The sequence below is a fragment of the Salmo trutta genome, chromosome 40, assembly GCF_901001165.1.
Source record: "Salmo trutta chromosome 40, fSalTru1.1, whole genome shotgun sequence".
NCBI classification, from domain to species: domain Eukaryota; kingdom Metazoa; phylum Chordata; class Actinopteri; order Salmoniformes; family Salmonidae; genus Salmo; species Salmo trutta.
Genome location: NC_042996.1, coordinates 22,700,655 through 22,716,088, shown reverse-complemented (window position 1 = coordinate 22,716,088; position 15,434 = coordinate 22,700,655). Strand labels below are relative to the sequence as shown.

The window sequence follows — 15,434 nt, the reverse complement described above, 5'->3', positions numbered from 1 at the left end:
TGTGCATTATCATGCTGAAACATGAGGTGATGGCGATGGATGAATGGCATGACAATGGGCCTCAGGATCTCATCACGTGCATTCAAATTTCCATCGCTAAAATGCAATTGTGTTCGTTGTCCGTAGCTTATGACTGCCCATAACCCCACCATGGGGCACTTTGTTCACAAGGTTGACATCAGCAAACCCCTCGCCCACACAATGACATACACGTGGTCTAAGTTTGTGAGGCCGGTTGGACATACTGCAAAATTCTCTGAAACAACATTGGAGGCGGCTCACGATAGAGAAATTAACATTCAAGTGGACAGTCCTGCAGTCAGCATGCCAATTGGATGCTCCTCAAAACTTGAGACATCTGTGGCATTGTGTTGTGTGACAAAACTAAACATTTGACCTGTGTAATGATCATGCTGTTAAATCAACTTCTTGATCTGCCACACATGCCAGGTGGATGGATTATCTTGGCAAAGAAATGCTCACTAACAGGGATGTATACAAATTTGTGCACAACATTTTTGAAAAATACGTGCATATGGAACATTTCTGGGATCTTTGATTTCCATGTTTCATTTATATTTTTGTTCAGTGCAGATTAAACCTACTAAAGTAACATGCCATATCTTAGCAAACAAGCCCAGACAGATGCAGAGACACAAGGGGGTGGAGCATGCAGCAGTTATTATAAAACATGAGCACTATAGTCCATTATCGTCCATTTAGGCTTCAAAACAGCAAAAACATCACTTTCCACTTCATTTAGTCACACAAACATCGATGCACACCACTCACCCGCCCTGGCCCACGCTGTCAAAAAAACATGAAATGTTAAGAGTTAGGAAAGTGCTTTTTAATCTACAACACTCAGAAAGACCTAGTTTTGTGTATGCATTTTACATAAGCAGAGTAAAAAAGTAAACTTCTGCCTCCAACACACTGGTCTCCAATTACACTGTTGACCTCCATCACACTCATACACAATAAACCACATCAATATACACTGAGTGTACAAAACATTAACAACACCTTCTTAATATTGAGTTGCCCCTACAAGGTGTCGAAAGTGTTCCACAGGAATGCTGGCCCATGTTGACTCCAATGCTCCCCACAGTTGTGTCAAGTTGTGGCTGGATGGCCTTTGGGAGGTGGCCCATTCTTGATACACATGGGACACTGCACCTGGCACATACTACCTGTTCAAAGGCTCGTAAATACACTGCTCAAAAAAAATAAAGGGAACACTAAAATAACACATCCTAGATCTGAATGAATGAAATAATCTTATTAAATACTTTTTTCTTTACATAGTTGAATGTGCTGACAACAAAATCACACAAAAATAATCAATGGAAATCCAATTTATCAACCCATGGAGGTCTGGATTTGGAGTCACACTCAAAATTAAAGTGGAAAACCACACTACAGGCTGATCCAACTTTGATGTAATGTCCTTAAAACAAGTCAAAATGAGGCTCAGTAGTGTGTGTGGCCTCCACGTGCCTGTATGACCTCCCTACAATGCCTGGGCATGCTCCTGATGAGGTGGCGGATGGTCTCCTGAGGGATCTCCTCCCAGACCTGGACTAAAGCATCCGCCAACTCCTGGACAGTCTGTGGTGCAACGTGGCGTTGGTGGATGGAGCGAGACATGATGTCCCAGATGTGCTCAATTGGATTCAGGTCTGGGGAATGGGCGGGCCAGTCCATAGCATCAATGCCTTCCTCTTGCAGGAACTGCTGACACACTCCAGCCACATGAGGTCTAGCATTGTCTTGAATTAGGAGGAAACAAGGGCCAACCGCACCAGCATTTGGTCTCACAAGGGGTCTGAGGATCTCATCTCGGTACCTAATGGCAGTCAGGCTACCTCTGGCGAGCACATGGAGGGCTGTGCGGCCCCCCAAAGAAAAGCCACCCCACACCATGACTGACCCACCGCCAAACCGGTCATGCTGGAGGATGTTGCAGGCAGCAGAACGTTCTCCACGGCATCTCCAGACTGTCACGTCTGTCACATGTGCTCAGTGTGAACCTGCTTTCATCTGTGAAGAGCACAGGGCGCCAGTGGCGAATTTGCCAATCTTGGTGTTCTCTGGCAAATGCCAAACGTCCTGCACGGTGTTGCACAACCCCCACCTGTGGACGTCGGGCCCTCATACCACCCTCATGGAGTCTGTTTCTGACCGTTTGAGCAGACACATGCACATTTGTGGCCTGCTGGAGGTAATTTGCAGGGCTCTGGCAGTGCTCCTCCTGCTCCTCCTTGCACAAAGGCGGAGGTAGCGGTCCTGCTGCTGGGTTGATGCCCTCCTACGGCCTCCTCCACGTCTCCTGATGTACTGGCCTGTCTCCTGGTAGCGCCTCCATGCTCTGGACACTACACTGACAGACACAGCAAACCTTCTTGCCACAGGTCGCATTGATGTGCCATCCTGGATGAGCTGCACTACCTGAGCCACTTGTGTGGGTTGTAGACTCCGTCTCATGCTACCACTAGAGTGAAAGCACCGCCAGCATTCAAAAAGTGACCAAAACATCAGCCAGGAAGCATAGGAACTGAGAAGTGGTCTGTTGTCACCACCTGCAGAACCACTCCTTTATTGGGGGTGTCTTGCTAATTGCCTATAATTTCCACCTGTTGTCTATTCCATTTGCACAACAGCATGTGAAATTTATTGTCAATCAATCAGTGTTGCTTCCTAAGTGGAGAGTTTGATTTCACAGAATTGTGATTGACTTGGAGTTACATTGTGTTATTTAAGTGTTCCCTTTATTTTTTGGAGCAGTATATTTTGTCTTGCCTATTCACTCTCTGAATGGCACACATACACAATCCATGTCTCAATTGTCTAATTAATTTAATATTTCCACAAACCTGAAAGTGTTTCCTTTCAAATGGTATCAAGAAAATGCATATCCTTTCTTCAGGTCCTGAGCTACAGGCAGTTAGACTTGAGTATGTCATTTTAGGCAAAAAATAAAAAAATGGGTCTGATCCTTAAGAGGTTTTAACCTATCTCCTCCCCTTCATCTACACTGATTGAAGTAGATTTAACAAGTGACATCAATAAGGGATCGTAGCTTTCACCTGGATCCACCTAGTCAGTCTACATCATGGAAAAAGAGCAGGTGTTCTTAATGTTTTGTACACTCAGTGTACATACAGCACATATTACATGCATCCACAGGCTCCATTCAGTGATGGTCACACCTCCATATCACTGTGGCCAATGGCCATTGTGTTACATATAGTTAGGTGCATAATTAATGGCACCCTTGATAAAGATGAGCAAAAAACTGTATAAAATAAATAAATAATACAAGCTACTGTATATTGTTAGCTAAAAAGTGGAATATTATTTTATACCAATACAATTGCTCAGATAAATAGATTTTGTGACGATAGCACCAATGCCGATTATCAAACTCCAGGTGGTGCTATGCAGTGGCGTGTCCAGAACAATTTGAATGGGCACAGACCCAGTTTAGGGGGGGGGGCATAGCATTTTGAACCTTAAATCAATGCAAGGTGGAATTTTTTCAATTATGATAGTTCAATGCCTTAAATGCTTCAGCTTTGGTTTGGCATATAAGGGTATTAGCATACAGCAGTAAATTCACTCGAAAGTGCCCTACAGAGAGCGAGTTCTGCTATAACATTCGAGGGGGTCTCAATTTTTTTACTTTTCTTTTTACAGGACCTCCTGTGTGTTTTTTTAATGGGATTTATAGTAAAATACATGTACTTTCACTTAAATGTATTACCTTTTATTGTCTCATGAACACAGCCAGTCATGATTTTTTTCATCTAACTGTCAAACAAATCACTTAAAAAAGTAGGTTAAGTAGGTTACCTGCGCAGATTCATCTACTCAAAAATAAGTCCAGCATCTGAACAGTGCACCCACCATTTCAATGGAAAGAGACATCTATTAAGTGTAATGGCATTCAGCCTACAAAATGGCGTGTATTTAGGATGCTAATAGAAGCCAGGCTTCCCCAAACATTTTTACGTTGAAGGAAAATTATGATAGACACGAATGAGAAATAATTGTAAGTTTGTTTCTTTTTTCAATTTGCAAGAGGCTGAATCCATTTCACCAGAGAAAGCATCCGAGCGAGGCAAACAGCGCCCCTCTGTCTTAGTATCTGTAGCCCATGCATCATTCTGGAACATGTGAACTTTCACGTGCCTTAATAACAAACTTGTATCTATAAATACAAATACAATTACGAGCCTAGTTGGTTTAGCTAAGGAAAAAGCCCGGAACCTTAGCCAGCCATGATAGGCTGAGATAATGGATGGGCTGGACATGCCGAGAGATGAGTTTGGATTGGTCTGCCATATAGCACACTTCTATCTACAACGTGAGCTGCTCAATGTGTAGACAGTCCATGCTACCGTGGCTTTTTTGAAAGATATAACGTTAGCCATGGAGAACAAAAAAAGTGTTTCTACTGTTCTCAACAACATTGCTGCCCTGAATTTAGAAGGAACTATCGGCAAAGATCAGTGATAAGTTGTAGAAAAAAATGAATTTGTGATGGACTACTTTCTGCACACGGTCAGTGTGAACCGCAGGGACTTGACACAACGGGCCAAACAAGCTGTAGCTAACTACAAACCAAACAGAAAAGACAGGCTGCCATGAAGCGTTCATCCATCTATACGGGTAAGATTCTAGCTACATTTTCAGATATTATACTTTTTGGTCAGAAAGTCGTTTTTATTGCAAGTTAAAGCGTAATGTTCGCTAGCCAGCGAACGTTAGCTTGCTGGCTCACTAGCTAATATTACGTGTATGATCTGTGTAGTAATATTATTTGTTTATCTCAGAAAATGCTAGTTATAGCCTAATGTTAGCTAGTTAATATTGAACTGAATTCGTTAGCTTTAGCTACGTGCGGATACACACTACAGCATTTCTTGCATGGTGGCTAGCTATGACAATCTATTTGTACTGTTGCTATGGGTTGGGATTATGGTTCATTATTTATCTAGCTAGCTACATGTTTAAACAAAATATTCCACTTCGCCAGATGCTTACATGACCCATCAAGTTAGCCAGGTGTGTCTGGGTGTCAGGTGGTGGGTGTAGCTGGTGCATGAAGTCAGGTGCAGGAGAGCAGAGATGAGTGAACAACGCACTTTACTTAATAAATGGCACAAAGTAAACATACCAATGTGCGAACAATAACGGTTGCCACAAAACACTGCCGGAAACGTACCGACCTGAACAATAAACAATCACACACAAAGACATGGGGGAAACAGAGGGTTAAATACATGACCAGTAATTGGGAAATTAAAACCAGGTGTGTGGGAAACAAAGACAAAACCAATGGAAAATGAAAAGTGGATCGGCGATGGCTAGAAGACCGGCGACGTCGACCGCCGAGCGCCGCCCGAACAAGGAGAGGAACCCCATAATGACAAAGCAAAAACAGGTTTTTAGACACTTTTGCAAATGTATAAATGTTTGAAAAAAATGTATATGACATTTACATAAGTATTCAGACCCTTTGCTATGAGACTCGAAATTGAGCTCAGGTGCATCCCGCTTCCATTGATGATCCTTGAGATGTTTCTACAACTTGATTGGAGTCCACATGTGGTAAATTAAATTCATTGGATATGATTTGGAAAGGCACACACCTGTCTATAAAAGGTCCCACAGTTGACAGTGGATGTCAGAGCAAAAACTAAGACATGAGGTTGAAGGAATTGTTCGTAGAGCTCCGAGACAGGATTGTGTTGAGGCACAGATCAGTTTTGGCACAAAAGGGTACTAAAAACATTTCTGCAGCATTGAAGGTCCCCAAAAACACAGCGGCCTCCATCATTCTTAAATGGAAGAAGTTTGGAACAACCAAGATTCTTCCTAGAGCTGGCTGCCCTGCTAAACTGAGCAATCAGGAGAGGTGACCAAGAAACCGATGGTCACTGACAGAGCTCCAGAGTTCCTCTGTGGAGATGGGAGAACCTTCCAGAAGGACAACCATCTCTGCAGCACTCCAGCAATCAGGCCGTGATGGTAAAGTGGCCAGATGGAAGCCACTCCTTAGTAAAAGGCACGTGACAGCCCGCCTGGATTTTGCCAAAAGGCACCTACAAAAGACTCTCAGACCATGAGAAACAAGATTCTCTGGTCTGATGAAACCAAGATTGAACTCTTTGGCCTGAATGCCAAGTGTTACGTCTGGAGGAAACCTGGCACCATCCCTACGGTGAAGCATGGTGGTGGCAACATCATAAGGATCGAGGGAATGATGAATGGAGCAAAGTACAGAGAGATCCTTGATGAAAACCTGCTCCAGAGTGCTCAGGACCTCAAACTGGGGCGAAGGTTCATCTTCCAACAGGACAACGACCTTAAGCACACAGCCAAGGCAACGCAGGAGTGGCTTCGGGACAAGTCTCTGAATGTCCTTGAGTGGCCCAGCCAGAGCCCGGATCGAACATCTCTCTCTCGCGAGTCCTGAAAATAGCTGTGCAGCGATGCTCCCCATTCAACCTGACAGAGCTTGAGAAGATATGCAGAGAATAAATGGGAGAACCTCCCCAATTACAGGTGTGCCATGCTTGTAGCATCATACCCAGGAAGCCTCGAGGCTGTAACCATTGCCAAAGGTGCTTCAACAAAGTACTGAGTAAAGGGTCTGAATACTTATGTAAATGTGATATGTTTTTTATTTTTAATATATTTCTAATAGCCCCTTTTTGCTTTGTCATTATGGGGTATTGGGTGTAACCCCCCCCCCCCCCCGATTTTAATCAATTTTAGAATAAGATTGTAACATAACAAAATGTGGAACTCTGCCTAGAAGGCCAGCATCCCGGAGTCGCCTCTTCACTGTTGACGTTGAGTCTGGTGTTTGTACTATTTATATGAAGCTGCCAGTTGAGAACTTGTGAGGCGTCTGTTTTTCAAACTAGACACTAATGTACTTGTCCTCTTGCTCAGTTGTGCACCGGAGCCTCCCACTCCTTTCTATTCTTGTTAGAGCCAAACTCTCCTCTCCTCCTCTAACTGCCATTGACAATTGAAATGCTCAACGAAATACTGAGAGCTCTGACTGTGTAAGCGTCAATGCACCACGTTATTCTGCTCCCCTACCTAGCCACCCCTTGTAGTACAATACTGCACATGAGCCATGACCTTTAGATGAGACGTTCTGTCAAGAACAGGCCATAAGAGGACTGTAGTAGTGCTGCTGTCAAAATGGCCATTCTGTGTGTCTCATTTCTTCATAGACCTCGCTCACTCTCTCTCCCTCTCATTCTGTCTCTCTGATTCTCTGACTCTCTCCATCTCTCTAAACCTTTCCCTCTCTCCCTGTTTCACTGTTCGATCCATGCTCTGGAGAAGCTAGCCTGACTAGCCTTCCGCTGTGAGTCTTATGAAAGTCATAACATGTGTGTGTGTGTGGGTATTCCGCAATGCACCGCTGTACACACGCAGCCACCATCACCCATTCAGCCATGGACTAGAGGGCCGGAATGAACACAGACACATGCACACACAGTTCACTCTCCTCACGTCCCCCTCCACCGGACTTTACATCTGCACACCTGTCAATCTCTCTCTCTCCTCTTTCTCGTCATCTCTCTCTTTTCTATATGAATAAACAAGGAAATGCTGGAGTGAGAGGTTCTTTCACTCCGTCACTGTAGAGAGAGCATGCAGTGTCACTCACCCTCCTTTGATGTAGTCGAGGAAGGTGACCTCTATATCCACCAGGAATGAGAGCAGTGTTACCTGGAGACAATATTGATACAAGGATGGCAGGATGGAACGGGCTTTACAATGAAGACAATGACTAAACCAAGCTCAAATCAATGTTTTAGTTCTCTGTTCTAGAAGCGAAAAACATAAACAAGATAAAGAGAACGAATGGACAGAGTCCGTTGTGGCTTACCGTTCCAGAGTTGAGGTATTTTTTCTTTTTTCCTTTCTTCTTTGGATTTACAACCTGTAGACAAAACAGCAGCCTTGTTACACAATTCAAACATACACATGGATAGTCTGATTATAAAACAACAATACACAAAGATTAGTCTCTCTCCCTCTCTATGATGCAATCCTTGACTTGGAAGTGCAGCATACAGTGTTTTAATCTGTGCTGTAAGGTGTTAAATTAAACCTTGGAGGTCAGCAGGCCGTACAAACCCTCTGGAAGAAAACATCCGATAAGTCCTAAATGGCACTGTCATGTCTTGACTATCATTAATGTGTATGACTGTTATTTTAGAAAATAATGACATACCACGTTCAATTATTACGCAATTAAATTAATCATATAACAATTAATCAAAGTAGCAATCTGGGGAACCACGGGAAAAGTTATTTAACGAGTTACTATCTCCCGATTAAAGTCTGATATAAATATATATTACATCTTTAGTCACAGTCATTTCATTAATTCTTATTTACCTTCAGTCTCATTCTAAATGTCGCAAAATTCTTGGATATCTGCATGATACCTAGGATAAATGATGAATCAGCAATATACAAATTGGCTTAATTATTTATTTACTAACTACCTAACTAAATAATCACACAGAGTTACATAAACACACATAGGACAGCTTACACATTGATTACTACACAATGAAAAGTCCCTAGTGGACAAAAACGATATGACGGCTTGTTACACAAAATTGCGGATTCCACTTCCATACATACAGCTGATAAGTATGTTCATGGAAATGTGATTACTTTGCACATGAACGGCCGCTCATTCGAAAGAATTGCAAGGTACATACAGTTGAAGTCGGAAGTTTAACATACACTTTGGTTGGAGTCATTAAAACTAGTTTTTCAACCACTCCACAAATGTCTTGTTAACAAACTATAGTTTCGGCAAGTCGGTTAGGACATCTACTTTGTGCATGACACAAGGAATTTTTCCAACAATTATTTACAGACAGATTATTCACTTATAATTCACTGTATCACAATTCCAGTGGGTCAGAAGTTTACATACACTAAGTTGACTGTGCCTTTAAACAGCTTGGAAAATGATGTCATGGCTTTAGAAGCTTCTGATAGGCTAATTGACATCATTTGAGTCAATTGGAGGTGTACTTGTGGATGTATTTCAAGGCCTACCTTCAAACTCAGTGCCTCTTTGCTTGACATCATGGGAAAATCAAAAGAAAAAAGGGGGAGGCTTGCAAGCCAAAGAACACCATCCCAACCGTGAAGCACGGGGGTGGCAGCATCATGTTGTGGGGGTGCTTTGCTGCAGGAGGGACTGGTGCACTTCACAAAGGAGGGAAAAATATGTGGATATATTGAAGCAACGTCTCAAGACATCAGTCAGGATGTAAAGCTTGGTCGCAAATGGGTCTTCCATATGGACAATGACCCCAAGCATACTTCCAAAGTTGTGGCAAAATGGCTTAAGTACAACAAAGTCAAGGTATTGGAGTGGCCATCACAAAGCCCTGACCTCAATCCTATAGAAAATTTGTGCGCAGAACTGAAAAAGCGTGTGCGAGCAAGGAGGCCTACAAACCTGACTCAGTTACACCAGCTCTGTCAGGAGGAATGGGCCAAAATTCACCCAACTTATTGTGGGAAGCTTGCGGAAGGCTACCGAAACATTTGCCCCAAGTTAAACAATTTAAAGGCAATGCTACCAAATACTAATTGAGTGTATGAAAACTTCTGACCCACTGGGAATGTGATGAAAGAAATAAAAGCTGAAACAAATCCCTCTCTCTACTATTATTCTGACATTTCACATTCTTAAAATGAAGTGGTGATCCTATCTGACCTAACACAGGGAATATTTACTTGGATTAAATGTCAAGAATTGTGAAAAACGGAGTTTAAATTTATTTGGCTAAGGTGCATGTAAACTTCTGACTTCAACTATATATATATATATATGCAGCTTTGTAGAAGTATGTAGTCAGATGTCTCTCCTGTTTGCAGTTACTATTAACACATTGTTGTTCAATTAAAAAGCCTGACTTAATGCATCAACAGTCACAGTATTGTGGAAATTGTTTTTATGGCTTTATTTTTTATTAATATCAATGAGTATGTAAAACAAATAATTAAGTCGAGTTGTTATAGAATGAATTTACATTTATTTGAAGTAACTTTTGACAAAACTTAAATTCATATTGGGAACTCGACCCTGTGAATGGCATTTGACTGGTCAGTTCATTCAGCATCTTCATGAACGACATCACCACGCAGGTTACACAGGGCAGCACAGATTCAAAGTACTTTGTCCATTTTAGGTGAGAGGTTGATTGGCACTGTCTGTGAGATGTTTCTAAACCGTTTGAGCCTTTGAATTACACGTTCCACATGAACCCTCACGTTAGCTATCCATCTTGTACATGTAGTGTCTTCCTCTGACAGCTGTGCTCCTCTGTTTGTGAAGGCTGGAATTGTTCATTTGACCTTCCTCTCGTGTAGCAGATCACGGATTGTGAAGCCCCGGTCAGCCTTGACCTCATCACTTGGACAGAGGTACTCCAGGAACCCAGAATCCAATGTTATATATTTGTCCATATGCAGAGGAGGTGAACAAACTAGACCACAAAGTGCAATGGCCACCAGGTATTTGATAGTGTTCTGGGCGTGGTAATGGCTGAATGACTCTCCCCTTGAATCCCGATTCTTGCACTTCTGTAAAGCAGTTTCTGAGCAGTCAATAATGCAGGTTGTTCCTGGGTAGTAGTCCTTAAAAAAATTTGGCATTGTAGCACAGATGGTCTCCCTTGGCAGTCATGGAATGTACTCCCTCAGATTCTCTTCCATCATGTCAATCCAATAACTAATCACTCGACTGACAATACTCTGGGAAACACCAAACCTTTTTGCTAGGTACTGCTTAGCTACAGCTTCATCAGTGTCATCAGGAGTTGGTCTGTCAGGTCTAACTGAAAGCTGCCTCTGTAGAGGGGTAGAAGACGTTCTGCCAGGGTAGAAAAGGCAGCAAGAGACAAGCCTGTATGCAGTCGACAGAGTGCTTCGTTCCTAAGCAGGGTTTTGAGGAGAGGTGCTGCTGGGCACTGTGTCCCTGCCTCACAGGTAGTGGGCTTTACATGATCACCTGAGCTGTAGTTGTGATCACTTAGAGATGGGTCTTCCCATTGGGTTTGGGCATCCTTCTCTGAAGGCATATCCATTCCTTCTATCCGTGTTGGCCAATCCCCATTTTCAATTTTGGTGAACACTCGAGCCTGTTGTGTCATCTGTTAAGAAATCAGTACGGCTTGTTAAACAAGTCAATGGACAATTAATAACAAAACACCATACTGCTCCTAATAATATTTAATAATCATAATAATTACCTCTATATAAAATGGGAATTTCTTATTGAGTTGTAGAGGAAATAAATTGTGCTATTATGAGACACAAAATGAGAGCAGGCAAAGTGCTCAAGCGTTTGGCTTTACCTGTCAGTGATGACTGCCAGACCAACCCACAACACTTCTTCACGAGTGGCGCATCGTAGCCAAGCCAAGGGGATGCAGGTCGTATGAGGCTCCAAAAGGTACGTTCAGATCGACGTAGAGGTTGGTGTTCAAAAACATTGCTGTTCTAAAAACTTCCTCCTATACATCCAATTTTTGTGACAGCCTCGTACTAAACATATAATGCTTGTCATGTTGATCGATTTTAGGATTTTGTGTGGTTCTGTCAGTGTAAAACCATCAAGCTGGTGTGTTTACGTACATATTCAATCTCACCCCATCCCAGTCAGCTGTCCCCACATGCTTCAAGATGGCCAGCATTGTTCCTGTACCCAAGAAGGCAACGGAAACTGAACTAAATGACTATCGCCCAGTAGCACTCACTTCTGTCATCATGAAGTGCTTTGAGAGACTAGTCAAGGATCGTATCACCTCCACCTTACCTGTCACCCTAGACACACTTCAATTTGTGTACTGCCCCAATAGGTCCATAGACGATGCAATCACCATCACACTGCACACTGCCCTATCCCATCTGGACAAGAGGAATACTTACGTAAGAATGCTGTTCATTGACTACAGCTCAGCATTCAACACCATAGTACCCTCCAAGCTCATCATTAAGCTTGAGGCACAGGGTCTCAACCCCACCCTGTGCAATTGGGTCCTGGACTTCTTGACGGGCCACTCCCAGGTGGTGAAGGTAGGAAACAACATATCCAATTCGCTGATCCTCAACACTGGGGCCCCACAAGGGTGTGTGCTCAGCCACCTCCTGTACTCCCTGTTCACCCATGACTGCGTGGCCATGCACGCCTCCAACTCAATCATCAAGTTTGCAGACGACACAAGAGTAGTAGGCTTGATTACCAACAACAACGAGACAGCCTATAGGGAGGAGGTGAGGGCACTCGGAGTGTGGTGTCAGGAAAACAACCTCTCACTCAACTTCATCAAAACAAAGGAAATGATCGTGGACTTCAGAAAACAGTAGAGGGAGCAACCCCATCCACATCGACGTGACAGCAGTGGAGAAGGTGGAATGTTAAGTTCCTCAGTGTACACATCACGGACAAACTGAAATGGTCCACCCACACAGACAGTGTGGTGAAGGCGCAACAGCGCTTCTTCAAACTCAGGAGGCTGAAGAAATTTGGTTTCAAATCAAATCAAAGTTTATTTGTCCCGTGCGCCGAATACAACAGCTGTAGACCTTACAGTTAGACCTTACAGTGAAATGCTTACTTACAGGCTCTAACCAATAGTGCAAAAAAGGTATTAGGTGAACAATAGGTAAGTAAAGAAATTAAACAACAGTAAAAAGACAGGCTATATACATTAGCGAGGCTACATACAGACACCGGTTAGTCAGGTTTGTCACCTAAAACTAGAGGTCGACCGATTAATCGAAATGGCCGATTAATTAGGGCCGATTTCAAGTTTTCAAAACAATCGGATCTGTATTTTTGGACGCCGATTTGGCCGATTTTTTTTACACCTTTATTTAACTGGGCTAGTCAGTTAAGAACACATTCTTATTTTCAATGACGGCCTAGGAATGGTGGGTTAACTGCCTTGTTCAGGGGCAGAACGACAGATTTTTACCTTGTCAGCTCGGGGATTCAATCTTGTAACCTTACAGTTAACTAGTCCAACGCTCTAACCACCTGCTTTACATTGCACTCCATGAGGAGCCTGCCTGTTATGCGAATGCAGTAAGAAGCCAAGGTAAGTTGCTAGCTAGCATTAAACTTATCTTATAAAAAACAATCAATCATAATCACTAGTTAACTACACATGGTTGATGATATTACTAGTTTATCTAGCCTGTTCTGCGTTGCATATAATCACTTAGGTACATGTTGCTCCAACCATAAACATCATGCCTTTCTTAAAATCAATACACAGAAGTATATATTTTTAAACCTGCATATTTAGCTAAAAGAAATGCAGGTTAGCAGGCGATATTAACCAGGTGAAATTGTGTCATTTTGCGTTCATTGCATGCAGAGTCAGGGTATATGCAACAGTTTGGGCCGCCTGGCTCGTTGCGAACTAATTTACCAGAATTTTACGTAATTATGACATAACATTGAAGGTTGTGCAATGTAACAGGAATATTTAGACTTAGGGATGCCACCCGTTAGATGAAATACGGAATGGTTCTGTATTTCACTGACAGGAGAAACGTTCTGTTTTCGAGATGATAGTTTCCGGATTCGACCTTATTAACGACCAAAGGCTCATATTTCCGTGTGTTATTATGTTATAATTAAGTCTATGATTTGATAGAGCAGTCTGACTGAGCGATGGTAGGCAGCAGCAGGCTCGTAAGCATTCATTCAAAACAGCACGTTCGTGCGTTTTGCCAGCAGCCCTTCGCAATGCATTGCGCTGTTTATGACTTCAAGCCTATCAACTCCCAAGATGAGGCTGGTGTAACCGATGTGAAATGGCTAGCTAGTTAGCCGGGTGCGCGCTAATAGCGTTTCAAACGTCACTCGCTCTGAGACTTGGAGTAGTTTTTCCCCTTGCTCTACATGGGTAACGCTCCTTCGAGGGTGGCTGTTGTCGATGTGTTCCTGGTTCGAGCCCAGGTAGGAGCGAGGAGAGGGACGGAAGCTATACTGTTACACTGGCAATACTAAAGTGCCTATAAGAACATCCAATAGTCAAAAGTATATGAAATACAAATCGTATAGAGAGAAATAGTCCTATAATTCCTATAATAACTACAACCTAAAACTTCTTACCTGGCAATATTGAAGACTCATGTTAAAAGGAACCACCAGCTTTTTTGTTCTCATGTTCTGAGCAAGGAACTTAAACGTTAGCTTTGTTACATGGCACATATTGCACTTTTACTTTCTTCTCCAACACTTTGTTTTTGCATTATTTAAACCAAATTCAACGTTTCATTATTTATTTGAGGCTAAATTGATTTTATTGATGTATTATATTAAGTTAAAATAAGTGTTCATTCAGTATTGTTGTAATTATCATTATTACAAATAAATAAAAAAATAGGCTGATTAATCGGTATCGGCTTTGTTTGGTCCTCCAAGAATCGGTATCGGCGTTGAAAAATCATAATCGGTCGACCTCTACCTAAAACCCTCACAAACTTTTACAGATGCACAATTGAGAGCATCCTGTCGGCTCCATCACCGCCTGGTACGGCAACTGCACAGCCCATAACCGCAGGGCTCTCCAGAGGGTGGTGTGGTCTGCACAACACATCACCGGGGGCAAACTACCTGCCCTCCTGGACACCTACAGCACCCGATGTCACAGGAAGGCCAAAAAGATCAAGGACAACAACCACCCGAGCCACTGCCTGCTCACCCCACTACCATCCAGAAGGCGAGGTCAGTACAGGTGAATCAAAGCTGGGACCGAGAGACTGAAAAATAGCTTCTTTCTCAAGGCCATCAGACTATTTAACAGCCATCACTAACACAGAGAGGCTGCTGCCTACAGACTTGAAATCATTGGCAACTTTAATAAATAGATCACTAGTCACGTTAATAATGCCACTTTAATAATGTTTACATATCTTGCATTACTCATCTCATATGTATATACTGTATTTTATACCATCTTCCCTATGCCGCTCTGTCATTGCTCATCCATATATTTCTATATTCTTATTCCATTCCTTTACTTAGATTTGTGTGCATTAGGTCGTTTTTGTGGAATTGTTAGATTACTTGTTAGATATTGCTGCACTGTCGAAACTAGAAGCACAAGCATTTCACTACACGAGCAATAACATCTGCTAACCATGTGTATGTGACCAATACAATTTGATTTGATTTAAAAGTACCATTTTGCATGCGCTAGCGTCACGGGAATGTTGCCGGAAATAGAAACACAATTGCAACTAACTCGCCGTGATCACTGTAACGTTCCAGAATAAGGCGAATAACGGAAGAGGGTGCTATTTGGGACACAGCCCAATTTACACAGGATTTATAACCCTCTGCATCC

The 15,434-nt window shown here is 42.6% G+C and overlaps 1 protein-coding gene across 2 annotated transcripts in view; it reads right to left on the bottom strand.

Moving 5' to 3' along the window:
- Nucleotides 1-15,434, bottom strand: part of LOC115180575 (copine-8) — a 133,689-nt gene that overhangs the window by 24,592 nt on the left and 93,663 nt on the right. Inside the window, exons 12-14 of one of the 2 annotated variants that reach the window (XM_029742762.1) lie at nt 7,922-7,975; nt 7,700-7,761; nt 793-807 (exon numbers count right to left, since the gene is read on the bottom strand). In XM_029742762.1, coding sequence (XP_029598622.1) covers nt 793-807; nt 7,700-7,761; nt 7,922-7,975 — 131 coding nt within the window. The remainder of the gene's footprint in view (nt 1-792; nt 808-7,699; nt 7,762-7,921; nt 7,976-15,434) is intronic. The other variant, XM_029742763.1, reaches the window with a different exon arrangement.